This window comes from Carettochelys insculpta, chromosome 2 (genome assembly GCF_033958435.1).
Source record: "Carettochelys insculpta isolate YL-2023 chromosome 2, ASM3395843v1, whole genome shotgun sequence".
NCBI lineage: Eukaryota > Metazoa > Chordata > Testudines > Carettochelyidae > Carettochelys > Carettochelys insculpta.
Window position 1 is genome coordinate 9,934,323 of NC_134138.1, and position 22,539 is coordinate 9,956,861.

Genomic DNA, 22,539 nt, shown 5'->3' on the forward strand with positions numbered 1-22,539 from the left:
GCCACACAAAGGAAGGCAGCCTGTAAAAACCTGGCTCTCTGAATGCTGTCTTCAATCCACAGGCTGTTGACGGCCCCTTTACATCAGTGAGCATGAACTGGGGTCTATAATTGTTTGAACCAATGTTTGACTTTCAACCCATTAATTTTCAAAGGTAACTGTGTGTTTGTTACAGATATACTACAACCAAAACAAAGTACAGGGACAAAGTTGTGATAAATGTTCCTCTCTGCGGTGGATTCCGGTTCAGAGGCTCTGCAGTGGTGGTAGTTTTCTTGCTAAGCAAAGCACAGGGATGGCCAGATGTATTAATATGCATTCTCCTCCTCTCTTGCAGCCACCCAGATTGATCCCAACGAACTACAGGAACTGTTTCAGGAAACTTCAGCCAACATCTTCCGAATTAACTCCAACGGTGCGTATAATGAAAGGCTCCCTAATCAATTGTATGCAGTCCTGCCAATGACTGGTGAGCCTGTCTATGGCGTTCAGAAAGCCCTGTTGTCAGGGAGCAGATAGTAATGCATTCTTACTGTCATGCCTCATGAGCTCCCATGTACGTACACTACAAATTAGTTTCTGAGATGTAAAAATATTCCCCATATATTGCATTAAATAGGCAGAGAGATATTTCCATCCCTACCGAGACTGCTTCCTTTTCTGCTTTTAATTATGTCATCTGCTACAGTAAGTAATGCAAAGGCAGAAAGATGGGACCAGCTACATTGCTTCTCTGAAGCGTTGCAGTGCTACGAAGTTCACAACCTGTTATGTTAGTTTGAAGAACAGCCGTTCTTTCCTTTAGTCTTCCCTCTGCATCAAACTGGTATGCTGTTCCTGTTCATCCCCCGGGGATCTGTTTAGGTACTGCATCCTAATGGCCAAATCAGTCAGGGCGCTGAGTGCTGTGCTTTAAGAAACAATGCAAAATTGGAGAGGGTTCAGAGAACAACCTCTGTAACTGAGGACTGGGAACAGCAAATCAAGGCTGGGTCTCCCCAGGGCTCTGCTTAGCGCTGCTGCCGGCAGATCTATGCAAAGTGAGCTTCTCGGGATTGCAAATGGCTGCTTATTGTCACACTCCTGAAGCTCATTACCATAGCCATGCGAGAGTTTGGCGCTGTCAGAAGCAGATGTCAGCACAGCAGGGGCTGTGTAGACATGCCTCTGCCAGCTAACCTCCTTTGTCGCCAGTCCCTTATGTCTGAACAGGCCCTGAGCATAAAGGGCTAGCGACAGAGAGGGGTTTAGCCAGCAGAGGTGTGTTCACATGGCCTCTTAAGTGCCAGTGCCCCCTTCTGCAGGCATCCAGCTCTCGCGTGGCTATGGTAATGAGCTTCGGGAGTGTGCAAATAAGCAGCCATTTGCAATCCCAAGAAGCTCGCTTTGCGTAGCTCTGCCGGCAGCAGCACTGAGCAGAGCTCCATGTAGACCCAGCCCTAGAGAAGTTATTATTTTCCATTATTTGGCACTGATGAGGCCACAACATTTGGAGTATTGTGTCCTGTTCTGCCCCACCCACCTCAAGTATAGGTAGGATGTTGATGCATTGGAGAGGGTCCAGTGGAAGGCAACCAACTTGACTAGGGGGCTGGAGCACATGACCCATGAGGAGAGGCTGAGGGATTTGGGCTTATTTAGTTTGCAGAAGAGAAAAGTGAGGGGTGAGCTGATAGCAGCCTTCAGCTTCCTGAAGTGGGGTTCTAAAGAGGATGGAGAGAAGTTGTTCTCAATAGTGATGAATGGCAGAACAAGGAGAAATGGCTTCACATTACAGTGTGGGAGGTCCTAGATTGGATATTAGGAAAAACTATTTCACTGGGAGGGTGGTGAGGCACTGGAATGCATTACCTAAAATGGTGGTAGAATCTCCATCGCTGTAAGTTTTTAAGTCCCGGCTTGACAAAATCCTGCCTGGGATGCTTTAATTAGGCTTGATCCTGCTTTGGGCAGGGGTCTGGACTCGATGACCTCCTGAGGTCTCTTCCAGCCCTCGGATTCTATGATTCCATGACACAAAATACCTCTATTTGTTTAGCTTAGTAAGTAGTTTAAGAGGTGACTTGATCACGTTTTACAGGTACCTGTGTGGGGAGAAGATATCTGATAATACTGGGCTCATTAATCTTACAGACAAAGCAGAACAAAGTGCAGTGCTTGCAAGTTTGAACTAGACAAATTAAAACTCTTAAAATCAGCGTGATCAACCATTTGAACAGCTCTCGGAGAGGCACGTTGGGTTCAGCATCACTTGGACTGAAGATTTGACATTTTTGTAAAGCATGCCCTGTAGTTCAGCAGCAAGTTATTGTCTTGATACAGCAGCTGCAGGTGGCATTCTGTGACCTGTGCTGTGCAGGAGGATGGCTGGAATAGTGCAATCAGGTCCTGCAATACATGAGTGTGTAATGTTTTTAAAGCCCTTGGGTATCCTTTGGAATGAAGGGATAGCTATAAAATAGTTTTTGATGCACTAGTGGTCACTAGTTTTGATGCAGTGATTTTTGTTTTCTGTGATCAGCTCAGTGGGACCAAAAAGGGTGGGAAGCCAGACTCCTCACCCCCAGAAGAGATGGGGCCAGGGCCAGGGCCTAGGGCAGTCCTCCCTTGGCACCACTCAGATAGGGGCACTGTCTCCCTCTCCCTCAGAGCCACGCTGCTGCAGCATTTCAAAAGAACCTGGTGCTGCACCTGCCACTGCTGTTGCTTTGGTGGTGGTGGCAGCCAGAGTTCCAGGTCCCCTTGAAACCCCAAGCAGTGTGGCAACTGCCCCCTTTGCTCCCACATTGGCAGGCCTGGATCGGCTGCACTTATTGAAAGTAAGCACTGGGACTCACAACACTGAGGGAAGCAGGCTGTTACAAAGGTTGGTGTAACAGCAAAATTAGGTTAAGTGGTACTGCAAAAGGCTGTAAGGAGATCTGTGAGTATATTAGTGGCCCTCACCCTATTCAAATAACAGAGTGGTTTTTATCCATTGATCTCAAAGTGGTTTACAAAGGACGTCAGTGTCACTGTACAAATGGGGATACTGAGGAATGCAACAGTGACGTGGTTTGCCCGAGTTCACACAGCAGGTTAGTGGCAGAGCCACTGAGGCCAGGCCTTAGTGCCAGCCCTGGGTTTTATCCACGAGGCAACACTGTCTCCCTATTGCATCATTCATACCTGTAGATGATGATTTTGTGTTATAGCTGTAGCCATTGTCAATGATGCAACTGCTATTCTGCTACCTTGCTATCTCATTGCTTCGTGCTAGGTGTCTGCGAAACATGCAGTACCCGTGGAGCTGTCCAGCTCTTTTACATGGCCTAGTTCTCTGAAGCCATGCTTTGGGCCCCTTCCCTGTGTGTCTGTGTCTGCTTTCCTCATCCCATTTCATGCTTAGGAACTATCCTTGTTGTGGTTAGAGAGGTTTGCCTGATAGCTATTGAGTTTTGTGCATGCCAGATTTTCCCCCCAAGGTTATGGATGGCATTTAGCTGGTTGGAGACTTTTGTAGTTACTTTTTAAGAAGGGTTTTGTGTTCTTTTTCTATTGAGCAGCACTTAGCTGCCTCCTAGTAAATGCCTTATAAATAAATGAAGAAAACCCAGCACCAGTAAAAGGAATTGGTTCAGTAGATCATGTCTGAGGAGCTGATCACTAAAGAATGCACTGGCAGCAGCAGTCCCACACTGGTTGGAGGACCTGACTGCTCTAAAAGGATACTTCTAGCTCACATTCCTGTCTGTTATCTATTTATGATCTCATGTGAGTGTTTGGTGCAGTGTGTACCCCGCTTCTTTAATCTGAGGGGCTGAGCAAAGGCTTCTGCATTATCCTGTGGGGCTATAAAATTTTGTTGGACATTTTAGGACTAATTGCTTTAAAGCTTCCGTGAAAATATATGAATATTCTGAGTCAAATCCTTAACTAATGCAAATCATTAGAGCTGTGCTGATTTACACCAATGGGGGCTCTGTCCCACTATCTCTAAATATCATACATGTGAACAAAAGTTGTAGTGGAAAACAACTAATCTACACATTCCCCATATGAGAAGTGGGTAAACACCATTTACCCACATTTATGCCCAGTTACACTAGTGATACTCAATATAGGCATGACTTCTGGGTCACCTTAGTTAGTAGGCATCCTTCGATCCCGAGGGATCATGGGTTTGCGCCCCAGTTGGACTGATTCGAGCAGCATCTTCTGTGGCTGTGCAATCCAGTCTAGGAGTGGCAGTCCTTTTCGCAGTGTGAGCTGCAGTAGGCAGATGTTGCTCTGGTATCATGGGCACGGATCTTCCTGAGGGCTCTCCTGTCTTCCGCTTCCTTCACCAAGGTAGTTTCATACATAGCAAGCGCTTCCTTCACTCCCTGTTCCCAGGCGTGCCTGTCTGAGGCGAGCGAATGCCAGGTGTTCATGCTGATAGAGAGAGCGCTGAGGTCACGCTTGCACGTGTCCTTGTAGTGCAATTTAGGTTGCCCTTTCGGCCTCTTTCCAGATGCTGGTTTGCCGAAGAGGAGGTCCTTCGGTATTCGGCCATCTGTCATGCATGAGACATGTCCCAGCCAGTGCATATGCCTCTGTTTGAGAAGGGTGAACATGGAGGCAGTGCCTGCCCTCTCAAGCACTGCGCTATTGGGGACCTTGTCCTACCATCAGATACCGAGTATGCGCCTAAGGCAGCGCATGTGGAATGTGTTGAGCCGCTGCTCTTGTTTTGAGCGCAAAGTCTATGTTTCACTGCCGTACAGCAGTATGCTCAAAACACGGGCTGTGTAGACCTGCACCTTGGTGTGTACGGTGAGCTCATTGTTAGCCCAGACTCTCTTCATCAGCCTGGAGAACGTCGTGGCGGCTTTTCCAATGCGCTTGTTGATCTCGCTATCAAGTGACAAGTTGTCCGAGATCGTCGAGCCTAGGTACACGAACTCATGGGTGACTCCCAGTTTGTAGTCTAGCACCTTGATAGATGGCTCGTTACCCACGTTTTGGCTCATCACCTGGGTCTTCTTTAAGCTGATTGTGAGGCCAAATTCCATACATGCATCCACAAAGCGAGTTATGAGTGACTGCAGTTCCTGCTGAGTGTGAGCAGCAATAGCTGCATTGTCAGCAAAAATGAACTCCCTTAGATACTTCATAAGCACCCTGGTCCTCGCTCTAAGCCTCGACAGTTTGAAGAGGTTGCCATCCGTTCTCGTGCGGAGAGAGATGCCCTCTGTCGCAGTTCCAAAGGCATATTTGAGCAAAACTGCAAAGAAGATGCCGAACAGTGTTGGAGCCAGCACACACCCCTGCTTCGCTCCGTTGAGAATCTCAAAGGGTTCGGATGTGGATCCGTCGTATATGACGGTCCCCTTCATGCCTTCATGGAAGGCCCTAATAATGCTGAGCAGAGTTGGGGGACAGCCGATCTTAGCCAGAATCACGAACAGACCTTTTCTGCTGACGAGGTCAAATGCCTTGGTCAGATCGATGAAGGCAATACACAGAGGTTTGTTCTGCTCCCTGCACTTTTCTTGTAGTTGCCTAACAGAGAAAACCATGTCTATGGTGGACCGTTCAGCTCTGAACCCACACTGAGACTCAGGGTAGACTCTCTCCGCAAGAACATTGAGCCTCTTCAGAACAACACGTGCAAAGTTTCGTGGCGACACCCAAGATCGAAACATTGGCACCAGCTTGACCTCGTCCTCACCAAATGCAGCCATTTAGGTAATGTCAGGGTGACACGTAGCTACCACAGCGCAGACTGTGACACTGACCATTTGCTCATGTGTAGTAAGGTGCACATCCAGCCACGAAGATTCTTTCGCTCCAAAAAGGAAGGGAGGCTGCACATTGACACTGGCAAGACTCGTGACCCTTCAAAAGTATGCAAGGTTGTCCAAGCACTTGAAGAGGCCTTGCCCTGCCTGGTCGACACTGATATCAGCAAGAGATGGGAACAACTACGGTACGCTATCTATAATACGGCGATATCTACCTTTGGGAAGAAGACAGTCAAGTCTGCTGATTGGTTTGAAGCCCACACTGAAGTGCTGACGCCCCTGATTGAGAAGAAAAGAGAGGCACTGGCTGCATACAGGTCCTCTCCCAGTGAGGTGAACCTGCAGGCACTCCGATCTGCTCGGAGTCAAGTGCAGCAGGTTGTTCGGTGGTGTGCCAATGATTACTGGCTCCAACTCTGCTCCAAGATTCAGCAGGCCACGGACACTGGTAACATGCGAGGAATGTACGATGGGATCAAGCAGGCCATTGGTCCATCACAAAGAAAGACTGCCCCACTTAAGTCAGCCACAGGCGATGGGTCACCTAAGGTAAGTTTATAAAGCAAAGTTATTGTGAAATAACTATTGTAGCATCTACATGCCACAACGGCTATTTCAAAATATTTTTGAAATAGCAGTTTTCTTATTTTGAAATTGGTAAACCTTATTCTATGAGGAATACTGCCTATTTCAAAATAAGTGTGGTGTAGACAGGGAACATAATGTATCTTGAAATAAGCCATAGTGCTTATGGCTCCATTTCTATGAGATAAATTTGAATTTAAGGCAGTTAGCTCGATACTACCACGTAACTGTCTTCACTGTAAATACCATTAGCTCGATTTAGGGAACACTAATACCGAGATTACAATATTGCAGTTACCTGACGGGTATAGCGTCAAGCTCAAATTCAGAAGTTCGATTAAGGCCAGTGTGGAAACTCCATATCTTACAATCAGATTTATTAGCTTCCAGAGGTGTTCTGTGTGTAACCCACAATGCCTCTCAATGCTCCACTCTGACCACTGCTTGCCAGTTAATTAGGTAACAGGAAGACCATGAATTTCAAAGTGGGAGCAGCAAGGCTGTGGCTGTGGGCTCTTGTTTGTATGAGAGGCTGAGAAATGTCTTTCTTTCTTTGCAATTAGCACAGTGAGTGCATCTACCTATTCAAATAGTCCTGCAAGGAGTTTGTGGGTCTGTCTAAACTTTTCGTTTTTTAGTTGCACTCTCTGGCGCCAGCTGCTGCCCCACCACACCACATGGCAACAAGGCTGCTGTGGGTGTTGTGCTTGCATAAGATACCGAGAAACTTCTTCTCAGTGGTTTACATTTGTGTGTGAACCTCTCTTTCCTCTCCCACAGGTGCCACACCATCTGCATCTTTTCTGTGTCACCCACATCACGTGGGTAGCCCCTAACCCAATAAAAGGACATACCTGCCATTCAGTGGTGACCACGCTGCCAGGCAACACCATGTTATAGATTGTGCACAATTAGGGCTCCAAGGGCAGGAAGAATATTTGGGGCTTGCAGCCACCATGAGGAAGTCTCCCCTGGCAGTTAAAATACTAGGGGCCTTGCTTCTGCCAGGGGGAAGTCTCCCCCGGGCGGCTAAGATACTCAGGGAGGACCACTTCAACTGACCCCCTACCCCCCCTCTATCTTCATCCCCCACCCCCATAGCATGGGACCATTGGGGCTTGCAGCTGCTCAGGGGGAAGTTCCCCCCGGCGGGTAAGATACTTGGGGGGGACTATTTCAGCTACTTCAACATTCCAAGGGGCTCTGCAGCCGCGGACCACAGCACCCCTCGCACCCCACCAAAAATATTGAAATATTTTCTGGAGCCTGCTATGCATTGGTTATGCTACCATCTCCTATGTGTCTTCACGCTTTGACCCCTGCAGAAACACAGGGGTGGGGTGGGTGAGATTCCTGTCTGTGTTATAAGTTCAGCGTCTGATATTTAACTGCCATCACCCGAGTTGGCAATATCTGTGTAGTGTAGAGGAAAGTCAAAAATTGTTTTTTCCTAAACTTTTCTATACCTTTTCTTCCAACTTTGAGAATATTGTCTGGGCCCCTGTATTATTTTCAGGGTTCATATGCAATGATGGGACGGGATAGGGGGGCGGGGCGGGGCGGTTCAGTATATGGCCAGTTGAGAACACAGTTGTGGCACAGACATTGGGGGTAGGAAGAGCTCAGTGGTTTGAGCATTGGCCTGTTACACCCAGGGTTGTGAATTCAATCCTTCAGAACACCATTTAGGGATCTAGGGCAAATAGATTAAAAAAGGGCTGGTTCTTGGTCCTGCCAACAGGACAGGGAACTGGACTCAATAACCTTCTGAGGTCCCTTCCAGTTCTATGAGATGTGTATCTCCATACATTATTATATCAGAAGCCTTATAGTGCACCGGAAAGCCAAGGACTCTCCCCTAACAACAGTCCTTTCTGAAAATCTTTCCTATCTTCTCTTTCTTCAAGCTTTTTGGGGGTCCCTGTATTATTTTCAAAAAAAGTTAAAGATCTTTTGCCCTAGACTTTTCTATCCTCTTTCTTCTAACTTTGAGAATACAGTCAGGGTCCCTGTATTATTTTCAGGTATTGGATACAATCACGGGATGGGGGGCACTCAGTGGATGGCCAGTTGAGAGTTCAGCTACAGGAGGAAGACATTTCTGTAAGTTTTCTTGCCATCTATGTGGATGCCCTACTTTTCCTTCCTTTCAAGAGGAAAACTGGATGTTTGCTTAGCACGAGAGGTGAATGAGCAAAGTGCAATGTGGGAAGATAATGTCAAAGACCAGCAAGCATACTCAGAATGCTATGGGGAGGAGGGAACTGAGGGATAGGTTCCCACAATGCACTACTGCAACAGTCGATGTTTACCAATTTGAGTGTGGCAGCAATGAGTTGAAGTTGTGAGGAACACCTGGGCAGATGAGGATGGTCAAATTCAAATTTATAAGTTTCAGAATCACAAAATTGATATTAATAAAGTCAAATGTATCTCATATGTAGATGTAGCCTATGTATGTAGACTCTGCATTTTGAAATAGCTAAGAGTAATTTTGAAATGTATTTTGTGTGCAGCTCTGTTATTTTGAAATAAGCTATTGCAGAAGAGCTGTTCCAGAATGGCTTATTTTGAAATGACTGCTTATGTAGACATGCCCTGAGCCCAAATGCTCTTGCACTGAACAAAGCGACTATGACACTTTAAAAACAACACTGCTGTATTGGGTCAAAAATTAGCCTTTCAGGGGCTCTGCAGCTTGTATTGACATATTACTTGCCTCAGACAAGCTTCTTTCTTCCACAGTACATAATATCAAAGATCTATGCTGCTGTTACACAGAACTCTTGGAATATCAGATCCGTCTGTCTTCCATAGATCTCCCCAGTTTGGCAGTACGAGACATTAAGGGAATAGCCTTCATTCGGAATTGCCATGGTTTTCTCTGCAGACGTCAAAAACATATCGTCATGATGATGAGCAACTTCTTCCCTGGTTGAATTATATACATAAAAGTAACACATTCTCATAAATTGAGTACCTTTGTGAATGTGCAAGCTGCCTTGACTCATTCAGTTATCTGACGAGTTCAGTATTGCAAGTACCATACAATTCGTTGCTGCTGCATTGAGTTCTTCTCTGAAGGTCTAATTGGCCTTGGAATATTTTTAGAAGCTGTCATGTTTCATCTTGGAAATGGGCAATATATAGATTGCACTTTGGATTGATTTATTAAAACTGTTGGAAAATAAAGCTGGAAGAAATTATCATATGTGTGAGACCTCTAGAAAGGTTAAACTCTTAGAGAAGCTATCAGATGCTAGTGAAAACCTATAATTTATTCTTTGGACCACTGTGTACATTGCATAAACATAATTTTTAGCTGATGTGTAACTACTCTGGGCTCCAAACTTATTGTGTCTCCAAATGCTTTACAAGACATCGAGTGAGATGCTGACAGTTAGGTGAATGTGTAAGCAAAAGTGGCAGCTGTTTGTGTTCTCAATTTGTCCATACACCATTCTGGATACTAGGTCCTGCTCTGTAGAGAAGATGGAATGATGGCCAAGATGCAGAAATGATCCTGTTACTATGCAGCACCTTTTAACGTCAGTGTGGGGAAGCCTAAAGCAGGTGGGCAAGGTGACTTGGTTTTAGGTTGCTTGATGGGTTACAGAGAGAAGATAACCCCAAACAATAATGTCTCCTGCAGTCACAATACAGCGCTGTGGCTTCGGAGTCACTTTGTCCCAGGCTGTGTAAGGCATCCAAATCTCCTAGATAGTTTTGAATATCAAATTCCGTGGATATGTCTACACAGCAGCTTTATTTCAAAATAAGCTATTCCAGAGGAGCTTGTTTCAAAATAATGCTGCTGTGCACAAAATGCATTTTGAAATAACACTTACATATCTTGAAATATAGTGTCTATTCTCGGGGCTGTGTCTGCACTAGCAAATTCTTTCAAAAGATTTTTCGAAAGAAGGGGGCTCTTTCGAAAGATACCACAGCACGTCTACACACAAAAAACATTCTTTTGGAAGTAAATCAAAAGAACACAGTGCTCCTTTTGAAAGTGCTCTTCCACTCCTGTTTCAGGACAAATGCCATCTTTCAAAAGATTCTTTCGAAAGAAAATGTGTGTAGGCGTTTGGCAGGGCCCTTCTTTTGAAAGAACAGTCCTCATGGCACCTGATTTCTGTATCCGGGGCCCATTCTTTGAAAGAGCAGGGGCTGTGTGGATGCTCTCTTTTGAAAGAGCAGATGACTCTTTTGATCCTCTTTTTTGTGTGTGGACGCACTCTTTCGAAAGGAGTTCTTTTGGAAGAGCTCTTCCGTCAGGGCTTCTTTCGAAAGATCTCTATGGTGTAGTTGTAGCCAGGGAGTCTATTTTGAAACAAAGCTGTTGGACGCACGGTGGCTATGAAAGACGGCTAACTCAGAGAGAGCTGAAAAGTTCAGAGCGACCCTCAAGGAGAACCTGCTCAGCAACCCTGGGGATGCCGATGTGACATCCAGATGGCAGCATCTGAGGGATACAATGTACAACACGGCCTTGTCGGTGTTTGGAAGAAGAGCTAGAAACACAAATGACTGGTTCGAAGCTAACTCCAATGAGATGATTCCAGCCATTGAAAAAAAGCACGCTGCGCTCCTGGAGTACAAACGTTCACCAAGCCAGAATACCCTGCAAGCGCTCAGAGCAGCCAGAAAAACAGTACAGCAGACGGCCAGGCACTGTGCCAACAACTACTGGCTCGAGCTATGCAGCAGCATCCAGACTGGTGCTGACTTTGGTAACCTCAGGGGAATGTACAAGAGCATCAAGAAGGCATTAGGACCCACCCAGAAGAAGATGGCACCTCTGAAATTCAAATATGGTGTGTTGACTATCAGATAATTATTTGGAAATAATGGCTGTTATTTTGGAATGACTTTGCTGTATGGACCTACCTGTAGTGTGTACATTGGAAAAATATGTGGAGTTAAGAGGTGGGGCGGGGGGCGTGCAGAAAAGGACAAATGGCTGAGATGCCACCGAGTTCCCTGTCTTCACTTCCACAATATTTGACTTGCCTCTGAAATCTGAACACGTTATTATTGCATTTTTATGGGTAATGTAAGCTTCCATTGACCATAGTAGCTTTAAAAGAGTTAAATTGCAGCATGAATTCTTGGGATTTTGTGAACTGTTTCAGAGCTTATCTGTAGCGCTTGATGAACTGTGTGTGGAGCTTGATGAACTGTCATGACTATTAATATTCAGTGTCCCATTAGGAACTGCAACATTCTGGATGCAGGGCTTAAGAGAGTTATCATAAGGAAGTAGCTGGTTTTGATGGGAGTTTGAGTCAAACTATGATGTTGGGATGAGCAGTTGAAATTTTGAAGCAAGATCCCACTGACTTCGCTCTCTTGTTGTTATTCTTTCTCTTTCTGTAATTAAAATCATTCTAGTTAAATTAAAAGGTTTTATTGGTTGTTTGGGTTTTGGGAAACATAACAAGGACCAAGCAGGCTTTGTTCTACTATTGGGTCTTTCCAAACAGCTGGCAGAGATTTTGTGGCAAATGCAACTAAAATTCCTTTCTCTGTTTAAGCTACAAGCTGTTTTCTTTCTATTTCCAGTTAGACCGGTCCAGAATTTTTTCATAGCAATTTATGGTGAAACTGAAAAATATTGTGGCTTTTTCATGATAAATCAAATCTTGAAAAAAAAAAATCAGCTCAAGCTTTTGATTGGAAAAGAACAAAAATTGATTGATTATGAAAGATAACACTGCTGCTTCAAGGCAGTTGAAGTTCAATTGCCTTGTGCTCCCGTTACCATTTGTCTGGACTACATTTTCCGTTTTCCATGATGTTGAACACTTGTGGTGCACAATGAAAGAATCATGGAGCCAAAAGTGGGGTATGCAGCCTGGCTCCGGAAGCCAGCCCTCTGGGAAGATTGGAGCCGGAAACCATGGGAGGTACAACTCCTTGGGGGCACGTTGGATGGCCTTTTGGAATTGAAACTTTGGGTATGGAGCCAAAAAGCTTTTGATTTTTGGGTAGTCAGGTTGTTTTTAGGTTGTTTTTGTTTTGTTTGTTTTTGTGAAAAGTTGAAACTTGCCATGGAAAACAGGCACTTCTCATGACAAAGAAACATAACCCTAATTCAAAACCCAGTTTTCCATCAAAAACCAGTTGTGTTGGAAATCTTTGACCGACTTCATCCCAGTATCTCAGGGGGAGAGTTCAGTTTGTCAGTTTGTCACACCAATTCAGTTTATGATACTGTCCAGGCTTCTGAAAAGGGTGATTCTTACTGATAATATTACTCTTGCCTTACTGATAGTAAAACTAAACCACAGAATGATTAAGCGCATCAGAAAGGACACAGGTGGAGCCAGTTTCAGAACAAGGATTAGAATTTTTGATTTTCTGACTTTCATTTCAAAATGTAAGTGATCATCCCAGGCCATCTTTTTCCCCCCATGACTTAAGATACTAGAGAAATCCAAATCCAAAAGGTAAGTAATACTAATGGCCTATATTTTTATTTGTATTTCTTTGTGAAATATCCTACAGTAGTTATATACTTGATATACAAAATGCAAGAAGGGGGAAAAATCTACTGCTGATTCAGCATTAAGGTTGAGACCTCAAACACTGAAAATACTCTAAATTTAACTTAGTCACTTTTCTGTATGTTGTGTTTTTTACATAGTTAGTTAAACCTGTGAACCCCAAGTGGGGCATAGGTCCTCCACAAGGCTCCTTCTTCTGGTTCTATCTTGGGCAATGGCTTCAATCTGGCACCATGAATGTCCCAGTTCTTGTGCTTCTGTGACTGTAGATCTCCTCCATGTTATTTGGGGTCTTCCTCGACTGTGTTTCCCCTGAGGATTCCATTTTAGGGCATGTCGAACAATGCTGGATGAGGATTTCCTCAAAGTATGTCCCAGCCATCCCCATTTTCTCCTTTTTGTTTGGATCCCCACTGGCTCTTGCCCTGTTCGTGTCCACAGATGTTCATTTGTGACTTTGTCTTGCCATCTTATTTGTAATATGTACCTCAGGCATCTATTCAAAAAACGTCTGCAGTTTGTGTGTTGAGGACTTTGTGGTGATGTTGTGTGATCTCCATACTGGCCACAGAGTTTGAAATGCTGCTGTGGCTATTTTTGACATAGACTAAGTAACAAATAATAAGATCTAATACAAGAATCTCCTTGTTATATTTAAAAATCTTCTGAACTGACTTTGATAAAACTTAAGTCATTGCAGAGTGTAAAACAAGCCCAAGTTTCTAGCTGTGACCATTTCATTGGGAACATATGGAAAAAGGTAGTTTTGTTTGTTTGTTTGTTTGTTTATTTCCAGTTGCAAAATGCAAATGAAGGTCTTTGGCTGAAAGTTTAAAAAAAAATCACTCCCTTTGGCTGAGACAGAACACGGAATTTGTGTGGGGAATTCCTGAACAACTGCTGCAGGAAAGTTAGAATGGAACCTGGAAGTCAGCTTTTTAGAGATAATAAAGTCAGTTGGTGCCTCCCCTCCTCAGGAAAAGCCGCCTGAATTGCAGTGAGAGTACGTGTAAGTTCTAGAACATTCTAGGTTGGTAAAGTTCAAAAACTGTGTTCATTGGAAGCAGCTGGAGTTTGAGGGACTGAACCACACAAAGAAGTGGGCCTGGGTATAATTTGTACAGGGGGACGTAGCCCTTACAGTGATAACTTGACATATTTTTGTTGTTGTTGTTGTCATGGTTGAAGCAACCAACCATGGGGAAGAAAATCTTTGATTCAGCAGTTTGAGTGGATGTGAGTAGAGCACGATGGGATTCATCAAGTCTGGAAGGTGGAGTTCTGAGCAGTCAATATACAAGACAAGGAGGCCTTGGATGAGAGTTTTAACTGTTCTTGGTAGCAATCTTAGAGCCAGGAGTGCTCAGTACGGTGGTTAAGAACAGGTTAAGTTGCAATGCTGTTCTCTCTTTCAACAGTGAGTGGCTGGTGTCAGGTGCTTCAAACGAATGAAGAGAACACAGTCATAGAATCATAGAGTTATAAGAGACCTCAGGAGGTTATTGAGTCCAAACCCCTGCTAAGAGCAGGACCAACCCCAACAAATCATCCCAGCAAGGACTTTATCAAACCAGGACTTAAAAACCTCCAGGGGTGGAGATTCCACAACCTCTCTAGGTAATGCATTCCAGTGCTTAACCACCCTCCTAGTGAAATAAGTTTTTCCTAATATCCAGTCGAGACCTCTCCCTCTGCCACATGAGACCATTGCTCCTTGTTCTGTTATCTGTCACCATTGGGAACAGCCTCTCTCCATCCTCCTTGGAAATCCCCTTCAGGAAATTGAAGTCTGCTATCACATCCACCCTCACTTGTCCCTTCTGTAGACTAAATGAGCCCAAATCCCCTAGGTGATCTTCAGAAGTCATGTGCTCCAGCCCTCTAAATAAGTGATCCCTCCCTTGTTGTCAACTCCCGGCTTCTGCCTTACAGAGGCTAGGAAAACACAAAGCATGGTTGCATCCCTGGCCATTTCAGCCAACAGCCATTGATGGACCTATGCTCCATGAAATGATATAATTTTTTTTTGAAACCAGTTATATTTCTGGAAGCCACAACATCCTGTGGCAATTCACTCCACAGGTTAATTGTGCATCGTGTGAAAAATGATTGTTTTAAACTAACTGTCAGTAAATGTCACTGGGTGATTCCTGGTTCTTGTGCTGTATGATGAGGTAAATAACGCTTTCTTATGCACTTTCTCTACATCATTCATGTTTTTTTAAGCTCTCCTATCATATTTCTTGCTCAATCATTTCTTTTCCAAGCTGAAGAGTCCCAGTGTTATTAACCTCTCCTCAGGCAGAAGCTTTTCCATACACCATATCATTTTTTTTGCCTTATCTGGACCTTTTTTAGTTCTCACGTGTGTGCATGTGTGCGTGTAAATAAATAAAATATGCGGCACAAGGCCCTTTGTGCATACTGGAAGAAGAAGAAGCATAGAATGTTGGTGGCCTGGCAGTTTAACTGCCATGATGTTTTTTTATAGGCGATGCCAACTTGAGGAGAAAGCACTGATGGGTAAAGCTGTTTGTCCCAGAGATAGTGCAAATCACAGATTCTGTGACTTTCTGGGACCTCCGTGATTTTTGCAGTGGATGGCGTGACTGGCCTGGGGCTGCTTGAACTGTGTGGACAACCCCTGGGCCAGCCACACTGGCCAGTGCTGGGGTGGTCTTGAGCCCTGCATGGCCCCACACCCCAGCAGCAGCAGGAGTTTGGGTGTGCAAGGAGAGCCGGGGCTGGGGAAGGGTGTTGGAGCATGGGATGGGCTGAGGGCTTCAGTTAGCACGTACCTTGGACAGCTCCCCAGAAGTGGCGGTATGGCCCTTCTTCAGTTCCTAGGCAGAGGTGTGGCCAGACAAGCCTGCACATTTCCCCACCCACAGGCACCGGCCCCGCAGCTGCTATTGGCCGTGGTTCCTGGAAGCAGTATTTGCGATGGGAGCAGTCCATGGAGTAGGATTGCCAGTCCTTCGGGAGATTTTTAAAAAATGGTATTACATCATGATGGGGGAAAAATATCTTCTGGAATAGCCTCAGTAGAGTTGGCAACCCTAATGTGGAGCTCGTCCCTCCAGCCTCTGTAGCCTCACCTTTGTGTAGGAGCCAAGTGACATGATACTGCTTCCGGGGAGCTGCACAGAGCCAGCAGCAGCAGGGGTCCCAGGTTGCTCTCTTCAGATCACCTGTGGCTCCCCTCAGGCCAATCCCCACCAAGTACCCTTGGTCGTCCCCTCTTGAACACCTGTGGAACTCCCCAGGCTGTCCCCCTCCAGCAGCCATGATTTTGTCAGTGGTATACAGTACACATCAGGGGCTGTGAGTTTTTGTTTATTAAGCATGATCTGTTCCTTATTTTTACTAAAAAGAGGGCCAAGCCCCAGAACGGATTTGGGCTCAGTAACAAAGGTAACATTTACTCAGACGGTGGGGAGAAAGGAGGTTCCCCACAGGATATATTGACAGTGATCTTGAGGGCAGCTTGTTCCTCTCAAGAGTGGAGTCAAGCTCCTTCAAGGTTTCTGGGATTATTTTCCTTTCCTGCCACTCTCTTGCCATATCTCTTCTTCGCTTGACTGTTTCCATTGGTTCTTCCTTATCCACATAGGCTGTGTCTACACTACAGTGATCTTTCGAAAGATGGTCTTCCAGAAGATCTTCTTTTGAAAGAGCGCGCCCACACACAAAAAGGTCGATCAAAAGAGCAATCTGATCTTTCGGAAGAGAGCGTCCACACAGCCCCCGCTCTTTTGAAAGAACAGATCCGGGATCGAAAAATTTGGCGCCATGAAGACTTCTCTTTTGAAAAAAAGGCCCACGCAGCATCAATACACGTTTTTTTTCTGAAAGAATCTTTTGGAAGAAGGTGCTCTTCCTCATTTGGGAGAGGAAGACATTCTCCAAAAGAAGAGCACCATTCTTTTGAAAGGAGTTCGAAAAAGCACATTTTGTATGTGGATGCTCTGCTTCTTCTTTTGGTAGAGGGCCTGATTTTCCGTAAAGACTTGCTAGTGTTGACATTATTAATTTCCCATGATGGAGTTAATATTGTCCGATCTTCAGCTCTTGCTGTATCTTTGTTTTCATTTCTGTATATTAGTGCAAGAGGTTTGAAAGAGACCCCATTACAAATCTAAACAATTTTTGTCTGAAATGTAGTGTCAAATCTTTCTCTTTCAATTTTTGTGTTGACAGTGACTTCTTTGGAAAGAACTCTTAGATCCCTTGGGACCTCAAATGATACTCAGGAGCTGCGAGATGGACTGTGAGTCTATTTTATATTTCTGTGGGTTTCTGTCTCTCTGTCTTCCTGTATGTTCCCCATCCATTTTTTCCTCCCCTCCCCCTTACATAGCTCGACAATGTTTTGCACAACTCTTTGTGTTACTTCACACATATGATTGATAGAGGCAGCAAGTGCAATGATTTTATTAAACTTCCCTTGTGCTAGTTCGAGAAGGATGTTGAGTGGGTAAAGCAAAATGACTGGTTAATTATATTTTTAAAATGAATGCGATGGCCAGAATTGGAAGCTGAATTAGGCTTCCCTTGCCAAGAACAGTCAGGCAGAGAGGAGAGGGAGTAATGGGAAGATATAAATTTATAGCAAAAAAAAAAAAAATGCTCATTATGGTGTCAAAACTGGCATGGGTCAGAACATATCAAAAGACACAAAATAAAATGTTACATCACACTTCTAGCAGTTTTGGGTAGTCTCTCTTGCTGTAGCTCAAACACACAGATTTTCACTGTGTGCGTGGCTTTTCCATGTGTCGGGTAATTTGTTATTAAAATTCCTCTTTTATAATGGCCAGTGTCACAAAACCAGATCCAAAAATCAATTTTGTCCTCGTTTACATGAACATAACTCATGGCACAGACACATAATGGCAGAATTTGGCTCTTATTCATAGTTGCCGACTCCAGGGGTGCTCAGGGGTAGGAGCACCCAGACAACATAATAGATGTGTGCTCAGCAACCTCCATCCACCTCTTTGGTGGAATCCCCAATTAGGTGATCAAGTGGCATCAAGCATCTGCTTGGAGATGCAGCTAATCAGTGACTGGTGGCTGGGAGAGAGGCTTTGGGGGGGCAGAAAACAGAGAGCAGGTAGGAGCCTCTGGGAACAGGTGGAATAGGATGGGAAGGGGTGAAGAGGGGGCAGAGCCCTGGAGCGGAAGCAGGAACACACAGAGGGAGAGCGGGAACTTAGGGGAGGAGGCTGAGTGAGGACAGGGCCTTGGGGTGGAGCACCCCTTGGGAATAGAAGAGCTCAACATCTAGGCTCTTATTCATATTTTCTCCTTGTGAAGGTGGGACCCAAGATTCCCACCATTTTACTCCTTACTTTACCTCTCCAAGATCCTGTACTGCAGCCAACACCCCCTGGAACAGGAGGATGTGACCAAAATCATTGTGTTCAAGCCTTCAGTGTCCTTGTTGATTGCTCACCACCATGCTGCTACTTTTTGGTGATGTTTCATCCACACAGAATGTGTATGTAGGCCTGAAACATCCAACAGCAAAACCTCTGTGTTTACCTGGGTGTGCCTTTTGCAACATGGCAGATGTATAATGTTCCAGATGGAGCTAAAGCGCTACACGGGATGTAAGCATATCCATCTACCTCACTGCCTGGATGTACTGAACAGTTCAGCACCAGCGTGGCCATTCTGAGATAGTGTTTCATCGAGCATTAGTCATGGCAGGTGGCGTTTATCTCAGAGACATAGTATAGAGCAGTCAGTTCTTCCTCGGGTGCTGCTCTTGTACCTACAGGAACATGCCTTTCTAATTGTTCAGAAGTGGCCTTTTAGGTGTATGCGCTACCTCTGCAGTGAACAGTTATGGTTTAATCTTATTTCTCCTCCTCAGTATGCAACCTCTCTTGTTCTGAGATTGTCACACATTTCCCCTTGAGTAGCCTCTCACCCAGGGGTGGGGAATCTTGTTCAGTTTGGGGGCCGCTGTCCCTCGAAAGCTGAAAAATCAGTTTGGGCTCACAGCCTCACTGATGTGGGCTCCTCACTGAGAAGCTATAAAAAAGACAGTCAGCCTCAGGGAGCTGGTGGGCTGGGCTAGTTGCTTTTGTGTTCCCCCTAGGCTCTGGGGTGCAGCCAAAAAGGAAGAGTTACGTGTGTGGGAGGGGACTGCCAGGCAGAGGGCTTGGGCACAGAGGCTTGGTGGAAGAGAGTGTGTAGGAGTAGATTGTGGATCTGGACAGGAGGTGGAGGGCAGGAATGGAGTGGGAGTGGGGTCTGTGTGGAAGTGGGTGCAGGGTCAGGCTAGCTAGCTAGCTCCAGGAGTACTCCAGTTGTTGTCTTTCAATCTCAGGAGACCTTCTCCATGTAGTCCGAGGTCTTCCTCTTTTGCGTTTTACTTGTGGGTTCCATGTAAGAGCTTGACAGACTCTGCTGGATGATGGTTTTCTGAGAGTGTGGACTAGTCATCTCCACTTTCTTCTCTTGATTTCAATGTCAATTCGTTCTTGCCCTGCTTTGTTCTAAAGCTCCTCATTTGTGATGAAGTTTTGTCATTTGATGTGAAGGATGTACCTGTTTATGAATCTGGGATGTATCTGTTTATGAATGTCTGTAGCTTGTGATTCGAAGACTTTTTAGCATGCCTAGTCTTGCATCCATACAAGATCACACTCTTCACATTTGTATTGAAGAACTACATTTTCATTTTCACAGATATTGTTTGTGAATTCCATATGGGACGGAGAGTCTTGAATGCAGCTGTTGCTTTCCCTGTCCTGGCACTAATATACTTATTTGTTCCTTAATCTGTGCCCATAATACTCCCCAAGTAGGTAAACTGCTCCATGTCTTCCAGGTCATCCCCTCCCAGTGTTATGGTGGTGTTGTTGGACCGGTTGATCCTCTTTGTCTTGGTCTTTCCCTTGTTAATGCTAAGTCGAGTCATTGAGGCAGTTTTGTCTAGTGTTGTGACCTTTTCTTTTCAGGCTTTCATGTTGGTGTGAAAGGAGGGTGACATCATCAGCAAAATCAATAACCTCTATCTGTTTGAAAAATGTCCACTGAGCTCCTTGTTGATGGCCATCTGTTGTCCTGTTCGTAATCCAGTCCATTGTCATCAAGAACAGGAAAGGTGACAGTAGGCATCTTTGTCGCACTCCTGGCAATATGCTGAAGGTTTCTGTCAAGAGACCATAGGGAGACCTTTGCCTTATTGTCCAAGATCATAGTGTCAAGGTTTAAATCCCAGAACTTCTTTACCATCCTGAACCCCCTTTTTGTGGGTTGCAGGCTGAACTTTCTCCATACACAACAGCAGACTGCTTAATAAGAACACGACTTTTACAAGAAAAAAATGAGGTTAAAATGGCTTGCTTATTGTATCTTGTTTTGTAGTGTGCATAAGCTAATCCAGGCCAGACAGTCTCATTGGAAGTTACAAAGGGAATACAGTCCTTTAATAATAATAATAATAATAATAATAATAATAATAATCTGTGTCTGATTGCAGTTCCCACCCATGCTGTTCAGAGAGAGTGACTCTTAACTGCCTTCCATGCCTTCACAGATCTTGCTGCACTTCCATGGCAGCTTTCTGTCCAACTAGGCTTTCCATCCTAGTCAAGAGTAACCACCTCCTCTCTATAAACAAATTTTCTGCATTGCCTACATGTGCAATGAAATAAAATGGTTTGTTCACTTATTCATTGAGTAGGGAAATTTTATCTGATTTGTTGTTTTGTTTTTCTTTCCCCTCTAAATCTGAATCACACCTCCTCAAGCACTTTGGCTGTTAAATATTACTTTATTTACTGTCATACTCATTGGCTACGTCTACACGTGCACCCAACTTCGAAATAGCTTAGGCTATTTCGATGAATAACGTCTACACGTCCTCCAGGGCTGGCAACGTCGATGTTCAACTTCGACGTTGCTCAGCCCAACATCGAAATAGGCACAGCGAGGGAACGTCTACACGCCAAAGTAGCACACATCGAAATAAGGGAGCCAGGCACAGCTGCAGACAGGGTCACGGGGCGGACTCAACAGCAAGTCGCTCCCTTAAAGGGCCCCTCCCAGACACACTTTCATTAAACAGTGCAAGATACACAGAGCCAACAACTAGTTGCAGACCCTGTATATGCAGCACGGACCCCCAGCTGCAGCAGCAGCAGCCAGAAGCCCTGGGCTAAGGGCTGCTGCCCACGGTGACCACAGAGCCCCGCAAGGGCTGGAGAGAGAGTATCTCTCAACCCCCCAGCTGATGGCTGCCATGGAGGACCCCGCTATTTCGATGTTGCGGGACGCGGATCGTCTACACGTCCCTACTTCGATGTTGAACGTCGAAGTAGGGCGCTATTCCCATCCCCTCATGGGGTTAGCGACTTCGACGTCTCGCCGCCTAACGTCGATTTCAACTTCGAAATAGCGCCCAACACGTGTAGACGTGACGGGCGCTATTTCGAAGTTACTGCCGCTACTTCGAAGTAGCGTGCACGTGTAGACGCAGCTATTATGTCACAAAGGGTCACTGGTATCTAGGTCTGGAGTGCACATAATTCAGCAGTCCTGGCAATGTATGTTCCTCCAACCCCTCCAGTGGCTGGTCTATGTGAAAGATAACAGCCTTCTAATGCTATCAGATTCTCTATTAAGTCAAGGGCTGGAGGACTATGCTGTGAATTTAAAAAATCCCAGTCCTGCAGAGAGAGCCATGTGAGGGACAATATGGTTCCACGCGGTTAAATATTTGTGGGTTTTTTTGTAATTATTTTTAAGTTTTAAAACCTTTAAAAAAACCTTGGTTTTGGGAAACAATTTTCTATGTTAAAGGAATGTTAAGGTTGCAACATCAAATACTCAAAAAACCATGACCAAGGTTAATTTTGTCCCTTTAATTTCGTATGCTTTTGCATATGCATCATGATGATGGTTTTTAATCACTTGATCAGATGTTGTTTCATCCACAGAACACTGCCACATTCAGTGCACCAGATAGACATGTTCAGGGGACAAATCAAGGTTCCGTTAAGATGAAGGCTGTTGACTGTAGACTTCTGCATTATTTGTTGCAGTAGTTGGAAGATGTATGGTAAATAATCCAGAGGATGCAGGGAGAGAAAGGATGGTCTCATGGTTAAGGCAATTGAATGCTGCCCTAGAGAACTAAATTCTCTTCCTGCCTCCACCAGTTTCTACATGAGGTTTGACTAGTCACTTAAAGCAAAATTTTCACACATGGCTGTGAATTATATGTTCCTTGTTTTCTTGTAGACCAATGGATGGGTGACTTTTCTGGGCCTTAGTTCCTGTTCATTATCTGTAAAAAGGGCTCAGTAATACCCACTTTTCTCACATTGGCAGTGTGAAGATATGTTGAGCAATGTTAGTAAACTCCTGTGAGATTATGAGTGAGAAGCCCATTAGAAAATTGATAATTCTGTATTAAGTGCTGAGTCAGGCTGTGGTACAGTAAGTACTGCAAGGGGACCCCTCATTGAACGAGGAAAATGAAAAAAGGAATATTCATTTGTTACTCATCAAATGAATGCTGCCTCTTCTGTGCACTCAGTGAAGCCAGGGGTCTGGCAATAAAAAATGATATTATATCAGGCAATTAAACTCTCACAAAGTATATGCACAAGGAGGCTGAATTACCATTGCACAGGCAAGCTTATTCCTAGTATTTC

General features: G+C 44.9%; 1 protein-coding gene across 3 annotated transcripts in view; it reads left to right on the top strand.

The window, feature by feature from the left end:
- TSNARE1 (t-SNARE domain containing 1) overlaps window positions 1–22,539 on the top strand; it is a 751,229-nt gene that overhangs the window by 283,345 nt on the left and 445,345 nt on the right. For all 3 annotated transcript variants that reach the window (XM_074986589.1, XM_074986590.1, XM_074986588.1), the window contains 2 exons: window positions 338–415; window positions 17,063–17,132. In XM_074986589.1, the coding sequence (XP_074842690.1) occupies window positions 338–415; window positions 17,063–17,132 (148 nt within the window). The remainder of the gene's footprint in view (window positions 1–337; window positions 416–17,062; window positions 17,133–22,539) is intronic.